General features: G+C 34.1%; 1 protein-coding gene across 1 annotated transcript in view; it reads left to right on the top strand.

Moving 5' to 3' along the window:
- Positions 1-21,999, top strand: part of LOC114333090 (uncharacterized) — a 250,686-nt gene that overhangs the window by 45,871 nt on the left and 182,816 nt on the right. Inside the window, exons 7-10 of the mRNA XM_050663634.1 lie at positions 3,960-4,063; positions 9,690-9,879; positions 11,360-11,496; positions 11,574-11,672. Coding sequence (XP_050519591.1) covers positions 3,960-4,063; positions 9,690-9,879; positions 11,360-11,496; positions 11,574-11,672 — 530 coding nt within the window. The remainder of the gene's footprint in view (positions 1-3,959; positions 4,064-9,689; positions 9,880-11,359; positions 11,497-11,573; positions 11,673-21,999) is intronic.

Below are 21,999 nucleotides of genomic sequence, written 5' to 3'. Positions count from 1 at the left end.
TAATGAGTAAATACTAATTTTAAAAATAATCAGTTATTATTTACTGCGTTAAAAGGACTCACTTACTAATCACAAGAAAAATCCAGGTCCGTATTAACAACAAAATACAAAGTAATTGTGACCTTGAAAAAACACCCTGTATATTGAAATTTTTAAAATACGTTTGCACACCTGAAGAGAGCACGAAAAACTAAGTTTAATGTCACGTTACGCTTTAATTTTTTGTGCAGACAATTTAATGACATTACTTTTGAAATTATATCGAAATTTTTATTATGAGTTCCCAGAGTTCTTAAAAATATCGACATAGTTTCAAACTTAAATTCATTAAATTGTCTGGCCAAAAAATTGAAACGAACGATTAAACTTAGTTTTTTGTGCTCTTTTCATACCTATGTGCAAACGGATTTTGAAAATTTCAATATACAATGTGTTGTTTCAAGGTTACAATTACTTTACATTGTTTTGTTAATCCGGACCTGGATTTTTGTTGTGATTTGTAAGTGGGTCGTTCGAATGTCGTAAATAAGTATTAATTATTTTTAAAATGGGTATTTTTTAATAACTTTGATAGTTTATTGTTAAAAGTGCTTTAAAAATCTGCTTTTAACTTTCAGTGTTCTTAAAAGTTAAAGTCATTAAATTTCCTTCACAAAAAATTAAAGCAAACCGATACACTCAGATTTTTGTGGTCTTTTTAAATGTGCAAACAAATTTTGAAAATTTTAATATACAGGGTGTTGTTTCAAGATCACAATTACTTTATGTTTTTTTGTTAATCCGGACCTGGATTTTTCTTGTGATTAATAATTGGGTCATTCCAATGTGGTAAATAAGTATTGATTAATTTTAAAATGAGTATTTATTCAATAGCTTTAATAATTTATAATTAAAAGTTAATAATACATGCTTTTTAATGTCAGAGTTCTTAAAAAAATCAATATAATTTCAAAATTAAAGTCATAAAATTGTCTGGTCGAAAAATTGAAGCGAACGATTAGACTTGGTTTTTTGTACTCTTTTCAAATATGGAAACAGATTTTCAGAATTTGAATATACAGGGTGTTGTTTTAAGGTCACAATTATTTTATAATTTTTTGTTAATCCGGACCTGGACTTTTCTTGTAATTAGTATGTCCGTCGTTTGGGTTTTGGATGAGACACATGTGTACCAAATAACAAAAAAATATACAGGATGGTTCTAAAGTTATGGCTTAGGAAAGAAATTGGCAAAATCGATAAAACACCCTGTAACTTAGTTATAAAAGTTGGTAGGGCAAACACTGTAGTATACCTAGAACCGCCTTGGTGACCTCTATTCACAATTAAAGTATTTCCGTTTCCCAATGAAACACCCTGTATAAGAAAAAGTTTACAATTCTACATCCCCTCCATTTTCCAAAAATTGGGAAATACGGGCTGAAAAATATTTTTTCGGGAGTGAAAAAATATGCATTCATAATAAGTCCGGATATGGATAAAATGACTTATTCTAAGCAACTTTTGTTCTATAGAGTTTTTTCACTAAGTCAATACTTTTCGAGTTATTTGTGAGTGAATATATGTTCATTAAAAAAAAAAAAACATGTTTTTGGACGGTTTTTTGCAAATAACTGAAAAAATAAGTATTTTATCAAAAAAGTATTGCTAGCAAAAATGTAGCTTATAAGAAAGTGAAAAAATGGCGTATGCATGAAATCTGTAGACCCAGTAGAAGCAGAGTTGTAGCTAATGAAAAGTAGGTTCTTATTCGTCAAATTCCAAATCGAATATTTCAACGTAAAATAACCAAAAAACGGAGCATTTTTCTGGGAAAACTCATAATAACTTTTTTAGATTATTTAAAAAAAGGTTTCATTGTGTTTTTCAAAAAAACTTGTAACATTAAAAGTAAGTGAGTTACGCTTAAAATAATGTTGGGTCCTTTTATTTTTTGGTAAAAAAATCGCGAAAATCAACCCCTAATTAGCATCCAAAATAAAATTAATCGTTACCGCTTCACAAATTACTTTACTTATGTATTCTTTATATGATGTATAAGTTTCATTGGTCGAATGTACACATTTTTGAAAAAAATTGGTTTTAAAATAAACATTTTTTTAAATTTTAAAAAAAGTTTTTTGTTTATTCAAAATAATGATGTTTTGATTTTATGAATAATTTGGATTTTTTTGTTTGTTTGTTAGACAAAAATTGGTTAGGCTATGGTTGTTCAAAATTGGATTAGTTACTCGTTCAAGCCATTTTAACTACAGCTTTTTCAAAAATAACCACTTTAAACCTATGAAACTTACAGATCATATAAAAAGAATACATAAGAAAAGTAACTTGTGAAGCGGTAACGATTAAATTTATTTTGGGTGAGATTAAATTCTAATTAGGGGGAGATTTCGCGATTATTTTTACCAAAAAAATAAAAGGGACCAACAATATTTTGAGCGTAACTCACTTACTTTTAATGTTAGAAGTTTTTTTAAAATATAAAAATAAACCTTTTTTTAAACACTTTAAAAAACTTGTAACTAGTTTTCCCCGAAAAGTGCTCAGGTTTTTGTTTATTTCACGTTGAAATATTCGATTTGGAATGTGACGAAGAAGAACCTTCATTTCATTAGCAACAACTTTGCTTCTACTTAGTCTATAGACTTTATGCTTACACCATTTTTTTCACTTTTTTATAAGCTATATTTTTGTTAAGAATATTTTTTTCGATAAGATGCTTACTTTTTGAGTTATTTGCCAAAAACCGTCCAAAATCATGATTTTTTTTTTGTTGAAAATGAACATATTCACTTGAAAATTACTCGAAAAGTATTGGCTTGGGGAAAAACTCTATAGAACAATAGTTGCTTAGAATTAGTGATTTTATTCAATTCTGGATTTATTTTGAATGTATATTTTTCACTCCCGAGAAGGAGTATTCCTCTCCATTTTTGTAAAATGGAGGGGATGTAGAATTGTAAACTTTTTCTTATGTAATAAAAGGCAATTTGAACTACCTATTCCCAAAATTTCAGCCTTCCTTTATTTATTTTTGGATCAGATTGTTCTTTGATCGGTCTATAAATACAATAAGAACAAAAAAATGTAATCGCAACCATTTGAAATATTGTAAGGAGTTAGACAAGGAGGTAGTTTATGCCAAGTACTTTTTATAAATGTAATAGATGAGATGGTGAAAGAATGTAAGACAACCTTTAACAAATACTGTATATAATGGAATATAATGTAAATGATACATTCAGAGATATACATATTTGCAGATGACATAGCTAAAGCAGCAAAGAAACTGAAGCACAATTTAGAAAAATGGAAACCAGAAGCAAAAAAATACAACCTAAATGTAAAGAGAGAAGACACAGGTAATGAAAATAACAAGGAAAAAAGACACGGATGACCTAATAGAATTGGGAATAGATCAACAAAAAATAGAGCAAATTAGGGGTGACAATATGTGAAGCAATATATAGGCCAACGTAACATATAGAGCAGAAAACTGGATTTTAAACGGAAGACACCTAACTAAAATACAAGCAGCAGGGATGAAATATCTCAGAAGAAAGATCGGGGCAAGAAGGACAGAGAGACTCATAAATGAAGAAATAATAAACAAACTTAAAATTAAACACAATAAAGGCGAAAAAAATTGCATGTTTCGGTCATATATCATGAATGCACGGTAACAGGCAAGTGAAAAGGGTTTGGAAAGCTAAACCAATAGGAAAAAACAGAAGAGGCAGACCAATAAAAGAGTGGAACAGAGAAATAGCAGAGATATTACAGAATAAGGGCAAACCTTGGAAAGAAGCAATACAAATTGCCAAGAACAACAAGAAAATATGTTAATTTGTTAAAAATTAAATTATTTTTTTAATGCACTTTCTTATTTATTAATATATTTTATTATAGTAATATTTGTAGTCAGACAAATCATTTAATATTAACATCTATATTTTTAGGATTTGAAATTGTGGTTCAAAACAGATTTATAACAGACAGTGTGATTTTAATAACAACAATTTTTAATATAAATGATACATCACATTTGGCAGTAGCTTATAATGTAAGTAAAGGTTATTACAATATATTAGATATTGAATTAAATACCGCAACAAACATACATCTGTATTTTATGTGGCAGCCTAGTTTTCTCCATTCCTCTCCATTCTTCTTCATTTCCTAACTAAAAAATTGTTTTTCTCATAATATTATTTTAATTTAGTTAATAGTATTTATAATACATCCGCTCAATATCCTTCTTCCACCTGGTTTTCGGCCCTCCATTCTTCTTCTTTTCTTCTATTCCTTCCTTTAGTATTTAGTAATCTTTTGGGTAGTCTCGTATTTGGCATTCTTTGGATATTTCCCAGCCGTCTTAGTCTTTGTGATTTTATAATCCCTACGATATTCGGTCCTCCATAAATCTTCTCTAGTTCTATATTTGGTCTCTTTATCCACATTATATTCCATAGCATTCCTCCAAATATTTTCTTGAGGACTTTTCCTTGCCACACTTGGAGCATTATTTGTTCGTTTTTGTTCATCGTCCATGTTTCACTGGCATATAATGCTATAGGTCCTATGTATCATTCTCTTATGTATTCTTATCTTAACCCTTCTAGATATAGCCTTTATCTTTTTTTACTCAGTTTTGAGTATTTAGAAACTGTCTTTCGGTCCTTTTCCTAGAAGAAGAGAAGGTAAATGCGTGGCCTAAGTGTCCTCTATTTACTTTCTCCTATTTTCGTCGTCTCTGTGATTATATATTGTAAAATCCGGACATCGGGATGCAGCCAGAAAGCAGTTTATTAACGAAAAGTCTTAGATTTAAAATATTGTTTATTATATTTTTATTTCAATTATTCTAATTGTTTAAAAAGTAGTAAACTTTGTATCTAGGGCTTTTCGTTGTTTTCCTCGTAATACGAGAGATGTCGCTAGATTGCGTCTCAAAAGGTGGAATCATTGGATCGCGATGGTTTCCCTTAAATAGGCAGATTGTTTATATTCCTTTCAGAGTTGTGACTGCATAGCTTCACTGAGGAGGCATGAGGATGCTGAAATAGCTATATGGAGATAGTGGTCCAAATCTGAATCGAATATAAACAAAAACTGCCTTTATGTTTTCCTTTTAGATATGTTTTTGCTTCTTAAAAAGTTGTTTAGAGTAAATATAAAACTATTACCAGCCATAATTCTTGCTTAGATTTTTGGTATCGTAGTGAATGTCACTCCTAGGTACCTACTGGAATCATTCTATTTCTTCTAATGTATATATTTCTCCTTCTGAGATAACTGTCATGTATTGTCCTTGTATGTATTCTCGTTCTGTCTATTCAATATATTTGATATTTCCTTTGTTTATGTATTTCCCTTTTTTCTCGCTTTCTCTTCTAGTCTTTTTAGTATTTCTTTTAATTCTTGTTTACTTCTGGCTATCAGTACTATGTCATCAGCTTATGCTAGGCATTGGTCTTTTTGTTGATAGGCAAGTTTCAAGAAGGATACTGAACAACAGTGGTGACAGAGGGTCCCCTTGTCGCGTTCCCTCACTGATATCAAAGTATCTGCTTTTATAATCCTTACTAATCTTTCACTAATATCCATTTCATATAGTGCCTTGTATATTTCTTTTTGTTTTACTATGTCAAAAACTTGTTTAAAATCGATGAATAGGACCACTGTAGATTCATATATTCGTAGCTTTGTGCTTGTATCTCGCTCAGCAGGAAAATTTGATGTTCCTAGTGTGCTTCGTCCTATTTTTAATCCACATTGATATTCTCTTATATTCTATTTATTTTTTGTGATATCTTATGTGATTTCCCTATAATTATGGCTTAAGCTTTGTCGCCTTTTTGTGAATCGGGCACAGTGTGACGTCAGTCCATTCTTTCGGTGTTCTTGTCTCCACGTTTCTTTCAGCAACTTTTCTTTTTCTTTTTTGTGTAGAGATGGCTCTGTCTTTTTTTCAATGTACCTCCAGTAAGTTGTCATTCCATCGTTTTCGAGGTCTTACTACAGATCGTTTTCCTATTGAAGAAGCGTCTCTCGCCGTCCATATTACTTTATTTGTTGTCATTCGGCTTATGTGGTCGTTCCATTCTACTCTTCTGTTTTTTACCCAGTTATTAATGTTATCCACCTTGCATCTGCGTCTTATATCTGCACTTCTAACTCTATCCCATAGTGTCTTACCATCGATTTTTTGAAGTGGTCTCATCTCTGCTGTTTCTAGCATTCTTTTTGTCCTTTCTGTATCAGGTCATGTTTCTGCCGCGTATGTCATTATTGGTCTGATGACTGTTGTGTAAATTCTGCCTTTCACTTCTTTTTCGATATTTTTATTTCTCCATATTGTTTCATTCAGGCAACCTGCGGCTCTGTTTGCTTTATTCACTTGATCTTCCACTTCTGTTTCGAGCTTTCCGTAACTAAATAGTGTGATGCCTAGATATTTAAACTCCGTGAATTGTTCTATTATCTGACCCTTCCACTCTAATTTACACCGTACTAGATTTGCTGTTATAACCATGCATTTGGTCTTTTTTTGGGAAATGAACAAGTTAAATTTTCAGGCGGTTATATTCAGTTGGTGCAGCATACGTTGCATATCATCTTCACTTTAAGAGATTAGTATTTCGTCGTCCGTATAGCAGATTATTTTAAGTTGTTTTTCTCCCATTTGGTATCCTTTTTTCGTTCTTTACTTTTTTATTATTTCATCCATGATCATGATAAACAATAGAGGACTCAGGGAGTCTCCCTGTCATATCCCATTGTCAGCTTCAATTGGGTCAGTTAGTTCTTTATCTACTTTTGCTCCTATTGTGTTGTTTATATGTTGATCTGAGGCCTCCTGCACACCATATACACTCCTGGTCAAAAATATCAGGACACCTTAAAAATGGGTCATTTATGATGTCTGGAGTTTCCCAAACCTGTTGTCCGATTTAAGTGATTTTTTTAATATAGTGTAGCCTTATTCTTTAACAATATCGCTATAATAATATTGTTGCTAGACAGGTAAATGGTAAATTGTTATTGTATACCGGGTGTATCAATAAAACAGTATTTTTTTCTCAAAGTTCGCCACACCCTGTGGAATATTCTGTCATTTATAAAATACTGAAATTAAAACCTAACTATAGCATCAGGTTTTCTTAATATTCTGTTTTTTGATTCATTCGCTTATGTTGAATAATAAAAACGGTAGGGACTTTAACAACTAGCCATGTTTTTCATCAATACAGAGTATTTTTAAATAGTACAACAAACTTTAAGGGGTAATTCTGCATAAAATAAAATGACAGTTTGCTTTATAAATGTATGTTCGCAAATGCTTCGTTTCCGATATACGTAGTGTTGAAATTTTTCTTAAAAACTGACGATTTATGTATTGCTCTAAAACCGGTTGAGATATGCAAATGATATTTGGTGAGTTTTAACAGGTAGTTATTGTGAATTTTTTAACATACAACTAAGAATTTTATATTCACCATTGGCGCGCGTACGAGTAATGGTATTTTTTCATGCAAAATTACGCTTTAAAGTTTGCCATACTCATTTAAAAGTATCCTGTATTGATGAAAAACATGGCTAGTTGTTAAAGTATCTAAGACATGGGGCTATAGTTGGTTTTAATTTCAGTATTTTATAAATGCTAGAACCATCCACAAGGTGTGGCGAACTTTGAGAAAAAAATACAGTTTGATTGGTACACCCGGTATACAATGACAAGTTACCTGTCTAGCAACAAGATTAATACAGCAATATTGTTAAAGAATAGGGCTATAATATATTAAAAAAAGCACTTAAATCGGACAACAGGTTTAGGAAATTCGAGACATCAAAAATGACGCATTTTTAAGGTGTCCCGATTTTTTGGCCAGGAGTGTATATTGATGTATATATTTTCTCCTATAAAAACTATTGGTAATTTTTGGCGTTGAAATCTCCAATTAGATAGATAGATTTAATGAGGTGGCTTTCGGCCTCCTCATCTTTTGAGTGTTATATAGGGTGGAAGTAACCTATGGAATAAAATTATTTCTATCCTTGATTTAAAATTTTTTAAAAAATGCTGAGACCCGTCGATTTTTATATATAAATTTGCGCTTTTTAAACATAAATTTAAATATACAGGGTGATTCCCGCAAGCCTGGCATAGTTCGTCAGCTTTATTTTTAATGGAACACCCTGTATATTTTTTAATTTTTAAAGCTTCTGAACAATCTGATTTTAACAAACTATATTATGTATGGCGTATTTTGAATAATACAGGGTGAAAATTTAAAATTAAAACTACTTGTGGAATAAAATTTTTTGTGTCCTTATTTTAAAAAATTATAAAAAATGCTAGGATACTTCAACTTTTTAATTCAAATATTCACTGTTTAAAAATAAAATTAAATATACACGGTGATTCACGCAAGTGTAGCATAGTCCATGATCGTTAGTTATAATGAAGCACCCTGTATATTTTTATATTTTTACAAGGTACTTAATAACATCATCTCAAAAAAGGATATTATGAAGGGTCTATTATAAATAATATAAGGTGAAACTTTGAAATTATGCATGATTTTCGTCAAGATATTACATATGCAAAATTTTTGAAATTAATAATTTATCACATTTTAAATAAGGCTATTATTTTTTAAATTAGTTAAATAAAGACATTAATGTGCTAAACTAAGTATCAGTATATTGGGTTTTGTATTTAATGTCTCAACGAAATTTTTAAATAATTTCAAACTTTCACCTTGTATTATTTATAATAGACCCCACATATTAAACTTTATTGAGATGAGGTTGTTAAGTAGCTTCTAATAACATAAAAATATACAGGTTGGTTCATTAAAACTAAAGATCATGGACTATGCTAGACTTTCGTGACTCACCCTGTATATTTAGATCAATATTCCAACAGTTTTTATAAATTTCTTAAATAAGGACAAAAACAACTTTATTCCATAAGTGGTTTCCATACTTTATAATTTCAAAATTTCACTCTGTATTATTCATAATACACCTCGCATGAAACAGTTCGTTGAAATCAGGTTGTTAAGCAGTTTTAATAATATAAAAATATATAGGGCGTTCTATTAAAAATAAAGCTTATGCACTACGCTAGGCTCCCGTGAATCACCTTGTATATTTAAATTTACGTTTAAAAAGCGCACATATACATATAAAAATCGACAGGTCTCAGAGTTTTTTATAATTTTTTAAAACAAGGACAGAAATAATTTTATTCCATAAGTGCCTTCCACACTGTATAATAAACTGTCTGGCCTGCCTTCCTGGTGAATTTCTCACATCATTCCAGAGATTAGTCTACGGTTCAACAAATGGCATTAATGAGCCTTGTTTGACAAATTGCATCTGCTTTTTCATTGCTCTTATGAACCTCGTGTCTTGGTACCCAGGCTACCATAACCTTGCTACGGTCTCCTAGTTTATTTAGAAGACTGTTTTATTTAATCTCCACTTACTGGAAGTTTGTCATTTTTTGGTATTTTATTTATTTGTTTCTGAACCAAATAAATCATTACTTAATAATAATATTATAGTAATTCAAAGTTTAGTGTTTCGTAAAATTTTTCAGTTTCTTCCCTTTTCCCGTCTATTTTGTTATGTTTGAAATACTTTAAATCAATGGTCGTTTAACGTGTTATATTTTTCAGGACCATATCGATATTTACAATTTAGGTTTGCGAAATATTAGAAAGGAAATGCAAGTAACGTATAAATCAAATTATTCTAGGATTTTGGATGTTAACATAGGGATAAATGACACAATATACGTTATAGGAGAAGACAATAAAACGATTAAAATAAAATTGTTTGCAACAAAAATGTCTTTAATACAAAAAGGTAGGAGCATATTGCACTATTGGATACTGTTTTTATAGCGCTATGGTTATGTATAGTAATAAATTTTTTTTAATGAAAAATCTTTTATAAAGGTATACAATTTATTAAAATGTCTTTAAGGGCTACATCACAGAACGTTTTCGATATTTGAACATCAGAACGAAAAACACAAAAACTGGAGCCCGTCAAAGCATTTCTGAGGTTTGCGGCGCCATTGTGCCGTAACGGTTGCTTATACGAAAAAAATGCATAGGACTTTATTTGTAGAGAAAATAGTGGTCTTTAATTCTGTATAAGCGTTGTTTCAAAAAAATATATAGATAACGAAAAAATCGTAAAAACATGCTCGCCAAACTTATTTTCAGGGATAAGGGTAGTTTCCGCAGGGATGTTGCAATAAACATAATATATATTTATAAAAAACCCTACTGATGGAGTAGGATTTTTCCCTACCCCCATTAAAGGAATGAAAATGGGTGTTCCGGGGCAAATCTTTTAAGAAAATATTAGTGTCATAATAAGCACCCCTTGATATCCAGAAAAAAAAAGTAAAACCGGACTTGGAATTGAAAGTGATGATGACGAGGTCGTTGCTCTTGTGGAAACTCTTTTATTGCTGTCCAAAAATCATACCCATAGTACATAATATTTGGTTGCAAACGAATTAAATAATCATCTTGCTAAATTTCAATAATTTTATAGAATGAGTATTCAAACATTTACATTGTTTTATTGTGGGTCCTGGTTAAAAAAAAAACGATATATTCTTTTTATTGTCTATTCGAGTACTACTCCAGGTTATAATTGTACAACTCTTCGTTCTGCTCCACCACAGAAACCAATGCAATATTAAATTCTTGGTCGGCTTTTACGCACGTAATAAATTATTCAAAACAATGAAACTGATATCGAAAAATAGAACACGTCCTATTTCATGAAACACGTTTCAAGAAAATAAAAATGTTTCATGGTCATGAATCACACTCGTTTCATAGATATGCGGACGTCTATTTGTTTAGCATTGTTTTGTTTTCATAAAACGCGTTTCACGTTTTGTTTCATGTTTCTTTGATGTGCGGCCTGCCTTAGATAGCAACTTTAAATTAACATCAACGTGATGGGAGAGTCATGCTATGCCCACGGGCCCAATTCTTTATAAATGTTATCCACCCTTTGGAATTTAAAGCAAATATGCTAATTTAACAAATTTGTATACCATTTAAAGGGATCATACTCTGGTATTTCTTTGGTGGCTCAGCTTGTGATCAACCAGTTCTAAACACTGATGATGATATTTTTAAATATCGAAAAGGTTCTGTGATGTAGCCCTTAAAGGGCTTTTAATAAATTTTATACCTTTTGCAAAGGATTTTTCATTAAACAATTTTTGTGATTGATGGTATACAGCCAGCGACAGGAAAAATTCTTTCTGTTCCTTGTGTATTTTTTATTACAGTAATTTTCATCGTGGTTCTTTTAGACTTGACTGCAATAAGAAGGGATGAAATACGGACCTGTTTTATAAACTTGGAAGGAAAATTGACCGAAAGAGAAAACTTATTTACACAAAAAGATGATCAGCCTAGTAAAGACATATTAATGGAGAGTTTGCATACAGTAAGAACTTTCTACCTTTTTTTGATAATTTTAATTTTCATAGATTTAATTTTCAAGACACGTAAATATAATTTTAGGAACCTGAAATTGAAACTCTAACAAAAGAAATTAAGGAAAAGATCAACAATGTATCAACATCAGCAGATCAATATACTGTACCTGTCGGCAATAGTTTGGTAAGTAATAAAAGTAAAATCACCTTATCCTCATCCATCTTAAGGTGCGTTTTTACTGGAGCGGGAGCGGCACTTGCGCTCATCGCTGAACAATCGTCGCAGACTGATGATTCCTACTCGACGATCGCAACCGGAGTGTTTTTAGCATAGATAAATAATACAGTATTACCGGATAGATAGGCAACTCACTGTAAAAATTTGGTTCCTTACGCCATTTGCGTCCGATGCGTTAACTAATCACCATTTGGCGGGAAATTCAAATGGACAAGCATTAATTTTATCCGTTTAGCGCCTCTTGTGGGCAATTTCGTTACTAATTAAAATATCTTCTTATTTTACAAGAAATAATCTCACCTATATTATTAAAATAAAATACCAGAACTTACTAAGCTTGTTAAAGTATTTATAAATTATTCGGAATTCTCAAGTTACAAAATATGTCATTTTTGCTGTCAAATTTAGTAATGAAAAGGGATATGAAAAAGTTACACAATGTTTTTCTAAATATAGGTACGTGTATTTATTTGTTGTTTCAGATAAAACAGATATAAACTATTCATTTCTCTAACTTTTCTATGATTGGTACACAACAATAATAAACCATGTTTAGTTTTTTATTAACACAACACCAAAGTTCTTTCGTAACTAAAACAAAACTTCATTTTATAAACGAAGGATAAGGAACCAACTTAAATTGAAATTACTAAGAATACATCGTTAAAGATAATACAATAAAAACTGTAAACTAATAGAAAATTATTTGCACTAACTCTAACTGTCATTACTTTTGACAGAATAGACATTGCCGAGTTAAGCCTCGTTTGATTATTTTATTTGTGACATTCAGGTATGGTGTTAACATAAATGATTGGTTAAAGTCTTCGTGAGCGAAGCAAGCAAGCAATTTGATTTAACCCGACCTGTGGGAATGTCCACCCTCTCGAAAGAGTACATTCGGGTGTAACAATTCATTGGGGCGAGGTGTTTTGACCCGAGTGTAAACAGGGATCACCCCACCTCGCTCCAATGCCCCAGGCCATCCCTTTCCCCCCCATAGCACGCTGATGCGCGATGAGGGCACAACTATCGTAGCCAAATGCTCTTCACAATGGAATCCTGGGTAATAAGATTCCATGTGGTACCCTAATCGAATGCAAAAATCTTAGGCTCAGCGTGATGCGCTCTATGCCTTTATCGTCTTACTTACTTAACCGCGGTACTAAAAATTGCTTGCTTGGGCCCCAAGTCATCGTGCTGAGCCCTATTGGGCTCCGCCCAATGACTTGTTGCTCGAGTTTTTATGTGTTTTTTATGGTTTTTTATATTTTTTTGGGGGCTTACGCCTTTTTATTTTTTTTGAATATATTTTTTTGGGGGCCTGCGCCCTTCTATAATTTTCTAAAATTGTCTTACCTTGGAGGTGATCGTGGTGTTGGATCTCCGTATGTAACGCTATCTTCGGCACTTGTTTTGAGCTACGAACAGACTACTATCACTTTTCACTTTTGATCACTTTATTCCACTATTTGCTGTTTCGGTCTTCTATGCTTCCATCGGTGGAACTCATCATACCTTAGCATCTCTCGCAGTATATGACTTGGGTGGTGCTCCAGTTCCTCGAATTTGACCCTTGCTTTGTCTGTCATGATTTCGGTGACTCTCACCTGTTGGAGTTCTCTGAACAGGAATCTTTCTGCGACGTATCTTGGGACTCTGGCGGCTTCTCTCAAGCTGCTGTTGTGGACCGCTTGGATCTTCTTTTTGTGGGTGTTACATGCTTGTCCCCATGCGAGAGATGCGTATGTTAATACCGGTAGTATAATACTGTTTATCAATCTTAACCTTGTTTTTAGTCTTAATTTGCTTTTTCTGCCTGTAAGTCCTCTTAGTGTTGCTTTTGCTATGTTGGCCTTATGGACTGTGGCTTCTACATGTTTTTGGAAGGTTAATCCTTTGTCCATGATGACTCCTAGGTATTTAGCTTCGTTTTTCCACTCGATGGGGGTGTTCTGTACCGTCAGCTGTTCCTCTGGTTGTTGTCTTCCTTTCTTGTATAGAACCGCTTGTGTCTTTTCCGAGTTGATGGCTATCTTCCATTTTATACTCCACTCCTCTACTTCTTGTAGTGCTGTTTGCAGGTTGGTCACTGCTATATCTACATTTCTGTGTTTGGCCGCTATCGCTGTATCGTCGGCGTATAGGCTCATAAGGGTACCTGGTGTTCTAGGTACGTCAGCGGTGTATATCGTGTACAGCAGGGGTGACAGGACCGCTCCCTGGGGTACTCCAGCCTCCGGGTTCCCGAGTTCGGACAGGACTTGTCCTATCCGAACCCTGAAACTCCGGTCGCCCAAGTACGATGAGATTAGCCTCGTCATAGCCCCGCTGTACCCGTAGCCCCTCATTTTGTATAGAAGCCCCTTATGCCATACTCTGTCGAATGCTTTGCTTACGTCCAGGAACGCTGCTCCAGTGTACTGCCTGTCGTTGAATCCAGCTGCTATGTACTCGGTTAGTCTGAGTATTTGTAGCTCGCTGGAGTGCTCTGCTCTGAATCCGAATTGAGCTTCTGGGATAATGTTTAGTCTATTTGTTTCCGCTTGCAGTCTGCTAAGAATGATTCTTTCCACTATCTTGCTGATCGCTGGAAGTAAGCTGATTGGCCTGTAGTTCTGCGGGAATGTGTGGTTCTTACCAGGTTTTGGGATCATAATGACGTGGGCCATTTTCCACCTGTTCGGGAATATCTTGAATCTTAGTATCGCGTTCACTATGTTTGTGAAGTACACTATAGCTTTTCTGGGCAAATACTTTAGGGCTCTGTTTGTTATTTCGTCTGGACCAGGTGCTTTCCTCGGTGAACTGTTTCGGATGTGTTCGTTGATTTCTTCCGGTGATGTTGGGGGAATGATGTCCTCTGGGTCTTCTGGTCCTTCTTCTTGTTCTTCGACTTCTTCCAGGAAGTCATCGTCTTCGTCTTGGTGGTAGTTTAGGTCGCATTCTCTTTCGAGTGTAGCCCTCATCGCCTCTACTTTATCCTCTATGGTGTATACCATGCCGTCTCTTCCATGTAATGGGGGGATGGGTTTTCTTCTTCGTGAGCGAGATAGGCTGTCATTCTTTTTATTTAGCTGATCGGTGTGGAAGTGGTGGGGGAAAATCCCCAATTTTTCCATATAAGATTCCGGGGCATGGTTTTTAGTTTTTACTGAAGCGATGATTATAGACCTCAATCTGTGTAGCGCGTCCGCGTCAACCCCTAACAATCCGCCAGCAGCAGCAGTTTATTGCTGACAAAGACGCGACGTTCCGAAGACAAAGTATCTGGGCGAGTGAAGTAGATACATAGGGCTGAAAAACTTTTAAGTCAGTTCCATTATAAGTAAGATCCGATATAAGAACGACCTTCTCCTATCTGTTTAATGGATATAAATTATTTGATATGTAATGTTAGTATTTTAAAAATTATAAAAAACAAAGCGTGCCCGCTATAATTTTGTCCAGACTATAATTTATTAATAATTAAAAACTGACTTTTTTTTTATAAATTCTACTAAACTTTTTTCGGCCCTTGCAGATATTATTTTAGATTCTTTGGATCATTCAAAACAAAAAAGCTCTTTCGTAATTTTCCCCAAGTTGATCGTTTGCGAGTTATAAACAATTTAAAACTAAAAAAAAAAAAAGAATGTGTGTGTAGGGGAGAGTTGGACAAAACGGGATACCATTCTTGTTTACTTTTACTACGGAAAATATGTTAAAGAAATTACAGTAGAACCCCGCAAATCCGAACCCCGCAAATCCGAACTTTCGGCAAATCCGAACCAACGGAAAGTGAAAAAAATTTTTAAAAATTCAAAATAAAAATTTAAAAACATGTTTATTATGTGAGAAAATAATTGCGTAAGATGCTAGCTACAGTATTAAACACTGGAACATTAATGGGTGAATAAAAGCGTCGAGTTAGACTAAACACAATCAATAAAGGAATGTGCAGCATAATACACATTTTCCATGGTATACTATGAACGAAAACATTGAAAAAGATAAGAAACATGAGAAACATAGTGTAATCAATATCCATATTACAAATTAAATGAATTCATTGGGGCGAGGTGTTTTGACCCGAGTGTAAACAGGGATCACCCCACCTCGCTCCAATGCCCCAGGCCATCCCTTTCCCCCCCATAGCACGCTGATGCGCGATGAGGGCACAACTATCGTAGCCAAATGCTCTTCACAATGGAATCCTGGGTAATAAGATTCCATGTGGTACCCTAATCGAATGCAAAAATCTTAGGCTCAGCGTGATGCGCTCTATGCCTTTATCGTCTTACTTACTTAACCGCGGTACTAAAAATTGCTTGCTTGGGCCCCAAGTCATCGTGCTGAGCCCTATTGGGCTCCGCCCAATGACTTGTTGCTCGAGTTTTTATGTGTTTTTTATGGTTTTTTATATTTTTTTGGGGGCTTACGCCTTTTTATTTTTTTTGAATATATTTTTTTGGGGGCCTGCGCCCTTCTATAATTTTCTAAAATTGTCTTACCTTGGAGGTGATCGTGGTGTTGGATCTCCGTATGTAACGCTATCTTCGGCACTTGTTTTGAGCTACGAACAGACTACTATCACTTTTCACTTTTGATCACTTTATTCCACTATTTGCTGTTTCGGTCTTCTATGCTTCCATCGGTGGAACTCATCATACCTTAGCATCTCTCGCAGTATATGACTTGGGTGGTGCTCCAGTTCCTCGAATTTGACCCTTGCTTTGTCTGTCATGATTTCGGTGACTCTCACCTGTTGGAGTTCTCTGAACAGGAATCTTTCTGCGACGTATCTTGGGACTCTGGCGGCTTCTCTCAAGCTGCTGTTGTGGACCGCTTGGATCTTCTTTTTGTGGGTGTTACATGCTTGTCCCCATGCGAGAGATGCGTATGTTAATACCGGTAGTATAATACTGTTTATCAATCTTAACCTTGTTTTTAGTCTTAATTTGCTTTTTCTGCCTGTAAGTCCTCTTAGTGTTGCTTTTGCTATGTTGGCCTTATGGACTGTGGCTTCTACATGTTTTTGGAAGGTTAATCCTTTGTCCATGATGACTCCTAGGTATTTAGCTTCGTTTTTCCACTCGATGGGGGTGTTCTGTACCGTCAGCTGTTCCTCTGGTTGTTGTCTTCCTTTCTTGTATAGAACCGCTTGTGTCTTTTCCGAGTTGATGGCTATCTTCCATTTTATACTCCACTCCTCTACTTCTTGTAGTGCTGTTTGCAGGTTGGTCACTGCTATATCTACATTTCTGTGTTTGGCCGCTATCGCTGTATCGTCGGCGTATAGGCTCATAAGGGTACCTGGTGTTCTAGGTACGTCAGCGGTGTATATCGTGTACAGCAGGGGTGACAGGACCGCTCCCTGGGGTACTCCAGCCTCCGGGTTCCCGAGTTCGGACAGGACTTGTCCTATCCGAACCCTGAAACTCCGGTCGCCCAAGTACGATGAGATTAGCCTCGTCATAGCCCCGCTGTACCCGTAGCCCCTCATTTTGTATAGAAGCCCCTTATGCCATACTCTGTCGAATGCTTTGCTTACGTCCAGGAACGCTGCTCCAGTGTACTGCCTGTCGTTGAATCCAGCTGCTATGTACTCGGTTAGTCTGAGTATTTGTAGCTCGCTGGAGTGCTCTGCTCTGAATCCGAATTGAGCTTCTGGGATAATGTTTAGTCTATTTGTTTCCGCTTGCAGTCTGCTAAGAATGATTCTTTCCACTATCTTGCTGATCGCTGGAAGTAAGCTGATTGGCCTGTAGTTCTGCGGGAATGTGTGGTTCTTACCAGGTTTTGGGATCATAATGACGTGGGCCATTTTCCACCTGTTCGGGAATATCTTGAATCTTAGTATCGCGTTCACTATGTTTGTGAAGTACACTATAGCTTTTCTGGGCAAATACTTTAGGGCTCTGTTTGTTATTTCGTCTGGACCAGGTGCTTTCCTCGGTGAACTGTTTCGGATGTGTTCGTTGATTTCTTCCGGTGATGTTGGGGGAATGATGTCCTCTGGGTCTTCTGGTCCTTCTTCTTGTTCTTCGACTTCTTCCAGGAAGTCATCGTCTTCGTCTTGGTGGTAGTTTAGGTCGCATTCTCTTTCGAGTGTAGCCCTCATCGCCTCTACTTTATCCTCTATGGTGTATACCATGCCGTCTCTTCCATGTAATGGGGGGATGGGTTTTCTTCTTCGTGAGCGAGATAGGCTGTCATTCTTTTTATTTAGCTGATCGGTGTGGAAGTGGTGGGGGAAAATCCCCAATTTTTCCATATAAGATTCCGGGGCATGGTTTTTAGTTTTTACTGAAGCGATGATTATAGACCTCAATCTGTGTAGCGCGTCCGCGTCAACCCCTAACAATCCGCCAGCAGCAGCAGTTTATTGCTGACAAAGACGCGACGTTCCGAAGACAAAGTATCTGGGCGAGTGAAGTAGATACATAGGGCTGAAAAACTTTTAAGTCAGTTCCATTATAAGTAAGATCCGATATAAGAACGACCTTCTCCTATCTGTTTAATGGATATAAATTATTTGATATGTAATGTTAGTATTTTAAAAATTATAAAAAACAAAGCGTGCCCGCTATAATTTTGTCCAGACTATAATTTATTAATAATTAAAAACTGACTTTTTTTTTTATAAATTCTACTAAACTTTTTTCGGCCCTTGCAGATATTATTTTAGATTCTTTGGATCATTCAAAACAAAAAAGCTCTTTCGTAATTTTCCCCAAGTTGATCGTTTGCGAGTTATAAACAATTTAAAACTAAAAAAAAAAAAAGAATGTGTGTGTAGGGGAGAGTTGGACAAAACGGGATACCATTCTTGTTTACTTTTACTACGGAAAATATGTTAAAGAAATTACAGTAGAACCCCGCAAATCCGAACCCCGCAAATCCGAACTTTCGGCAAATCCGAACCAACGGAAAGTGAAAAAAATTTTTAAAAATTCAAAATAAAAATTTAAAAACATGTTTATTATGTGAGAAAATAATTGCGTAAGATGCTAGCTACAGTATTAAACACTGGAACATTAATGGGTGAATAAAAGCGTCGAGTTAGACTAAACACAATCAATAAAGGAATGTGCAGCATAATACACATTTTCCATGGTATACTATGAACGAAAACATTGAAAAAGATAAGAAACATGAGAAACATAGTGTAATCAATATCCATATTACAAATTAAATGAATCATTTACATGGCCGAATTTCCATGTCCCCTGACGAAACAAAACTACTGGCGTTAGCGATTTAATATTTCAGTGATCTAAATATTTTTCAGCTTTAGAATATTGGAGGCATAAACGTGCGGATAGGGTTTCATAAAGGGATCGGTGGCAGTCCAAATCTTTTAAAAATCATCTTCGTTAGCTTCTTAGGCTAACTTTCGGATAATCCGAACTTTTCGGAATCCGAACAGGCTGTCCCCCCAATTAGTTCGGATTTGCGGGGTTCTACTGTATCATAATATTATTTTTTATAGGTATAACATTTATTGCAGTACACAAAAAACATATCTTTAGCTATTTTTAATAACTGGAAAATAGTAAAAAAAAATATTTATTAAAGTCCTACACATCCCGTTTTACCCAACCACGGTTGAATAAAACGGGATAGGTTTATAGTATTTAATTTTTTGTATAAAATTATCTAAAACTTAATTTATGTCTAAATTAAGTAGACATTAAATTGTCTAGTAAAATTTACTCTTGAAAGAATAATATCTACAGTAATCAGAAACTTAAAAATAGGCGTTTTTTATATTTTATGGCAAAATGGGAAATAAGACCTTTTATTTAGGACTAGGTACGTATATCAGAACAAAGGTCACATAAAAATATGTTGTTCTTCTCTGCGGTATGATAAAATGCTTCATATCTCTATTTAAAAAATTATTAGGCCAACAAATAAATAGGTAGATAAAACGGGACATAAGAAACGGTATCCCATTTTATCCAACTTATAAGTGTCCCGTTTTGTCCAACTCAGACATTTTTCAAAACAAAAGTGGTTGCTGCCTAAATGTGAAAGTAAAATTAGGTAGACTACACACACATGAGAATATTCGTTAATGATTGCTTAATTAAATGTAATAATCACCGGAATTATATTTTTATTTATGTAGGCAGTATAATGTAGAAAACAGCGCACTTAAAAGTACAAAGTATCAAAAAAATAGAGTCAAACAATTCTAAACACAACAACTTTTCATCAAATAGTGGCATCAAGGTAAAACGAACTGAGAATGTTAAAATGACGACTAATAACAAGTTTCCGTCGTTGTCCGATTGATAGCACCACTAGTTGGGTCTCTAGGCTAGGTATCCCGTTTTTTCCGACTATCCCGTTTTATCCAACTCTCCCTTACTTTGTACGCACTTAAGAAGTTATACTTCTATTATATAATTTCAACGAAACAAATATACTTAACTGTTTATATTTGCATTTTATTTAAATATTAAACTAACTTTCTTACCTACCACATTCAATTTTTTTTTATTAAAACTACCAAAAATAAAAAAAACCTGAATCGTCCGGGATTTGAACCCGCGACCTCTCGATCTCTAGTCCAATGCTCTACCTCTTATCTGTTTCCTCTCCAGAGTTCGGACCCGTTTTTTAATTCTGAACAATTCATTGCAACTAAGTACATACTGTCTGTGTGCGCATGCGCGCAGAATTATGAAATTTTACTCTCAATCGCGCCTAAAGGAGTATAACTTTAAAAACGAAAAATGACGATTTTTAGGGCTCAAAAACAAGTCAAAAATAATTTGAAATTACGAAGTACCTAAATTCAAGTTCAAACGTTATTCTATCAGTTCTTAATAAGTATTTTGGGCTTATTTCATTTTCAAACATTGTTTTTCAACGGCGTAACCAGGATGATCCTAAGGGGGTTACAACTTTTTTTTTTTATTTTTTTTTATTTATTTATTGTTCATACATATGACCTGGCCTCTAGTGACTAATCCAGGTCGTTTTTTTCCTGATGGGATTACAGATATTTTTTTTTATATTTTTACATTTTTTACTAAACTACTAAATCTATTTTTACAATTAATAATTTGCCATAATCTATTAATTACATTTAACAAATTTAAAGAAACAATATAATATATTTGTTAAAATATTTTTGGTACTATCAACTCCCTTCTAAGTTATAAAGACAAGGGGGTTACAACTACTGAAAGGTCTCTGGGGGGTATGGTGTTAAGCGTATAGAGCTCAAAGTACATTCCCAATGGGGTGGGATTATAACCCCCAAACCGCCCCCGGTTACGCCTATGCTGTTTTTAGTTGTTAATGCAACCCGATCGTTTGTCTTCCCATAAGGAATCTCCTCATTAAATTAACAATTAAAAAAATATATTTTAGAATAAAACGTGGCAAAAATTCTTATCGGGACCTGATGAAGAATTTGATCTTGAATTTAGGTATTTGACGATTACAAAATAATATTTTTTACTTGTGTTTTTGAGCCTTGGAAATCGTTATTTTTTATGTTTTAAAATATTTTTAACTCGAAAACAATTGAATTAAGAGACAAATTACAAAAGAGTTTTTTTGTTTCGAATGATCTAAATATCTAAAATAATATCTGCCGGGATCGAAAAAAATTTAATAGTATTGTATAAAAAAAGTGCACACTTCCAATGAAGATGTTCTTCAAATGATGAATTCAGAACGTCTGCTCATAAGCATCATAAAGAAGAGAAAAACAGAATACTTCCTCCATATAATTCGAGGACCTAAATATCATCTGCTTTGCCTTATGATACAAGGAAAAGTGGAGGGTAAGAGATGGATTGGTCGAAAGAAACTTTAATGGTTGCGTAATATGTATTAGACAATGGTGTGGCTGCACAGTAGAAGAATTATTTCACGCAGCAGCCGATAGAGAGAGGTTTCAGGAAATTGTAAACATGATGACGGCCAACGTCTGAATACAGACACGGCACCTAAAGAAGAAGATAAAAAAATCATTTTTTAATTATTAATAATGTTATTATTAAAAGAAAACATTTACTGTTAAAATACCTGCTAGCAGAAGGCATGTTAGAAATAGCACATGTTAGAAATGTTAAGTGTTCCAAGATTAGAAAAAACATGCAATATAAGAAGATAATAAGAAGGACACTTCAAAATTTTTTGATAAACAACCATTTATTAGGAGATGATGTAAATGAGACATTCTTATAAAAATAAGCTTCACTTAACAAACTGCTAAAAATCTCACCAATAAAAAACTTCCAAAATCACATACGCGCGTCACTATAAC

Source organism: Diabrotica virgifera, chromosome 10 (genome assembly GCF_917563875.1).
Source record: "Diabrotica virgifera virgifera chromosome 10, PGI_DIABVI_V3a".
Taxonomy (NCBI): Eukaryota; Metazoa; Arthropoda; class Insecta; order Coleoptera; family Chrysomelidae; genus Diabrotica; species Diabrotica virgifera.
The sequence above is the reverse complement of the archived record's forward strand: the minus strand, read 5'-3'. Positions and strand labels throughout refer to the sequence as shown.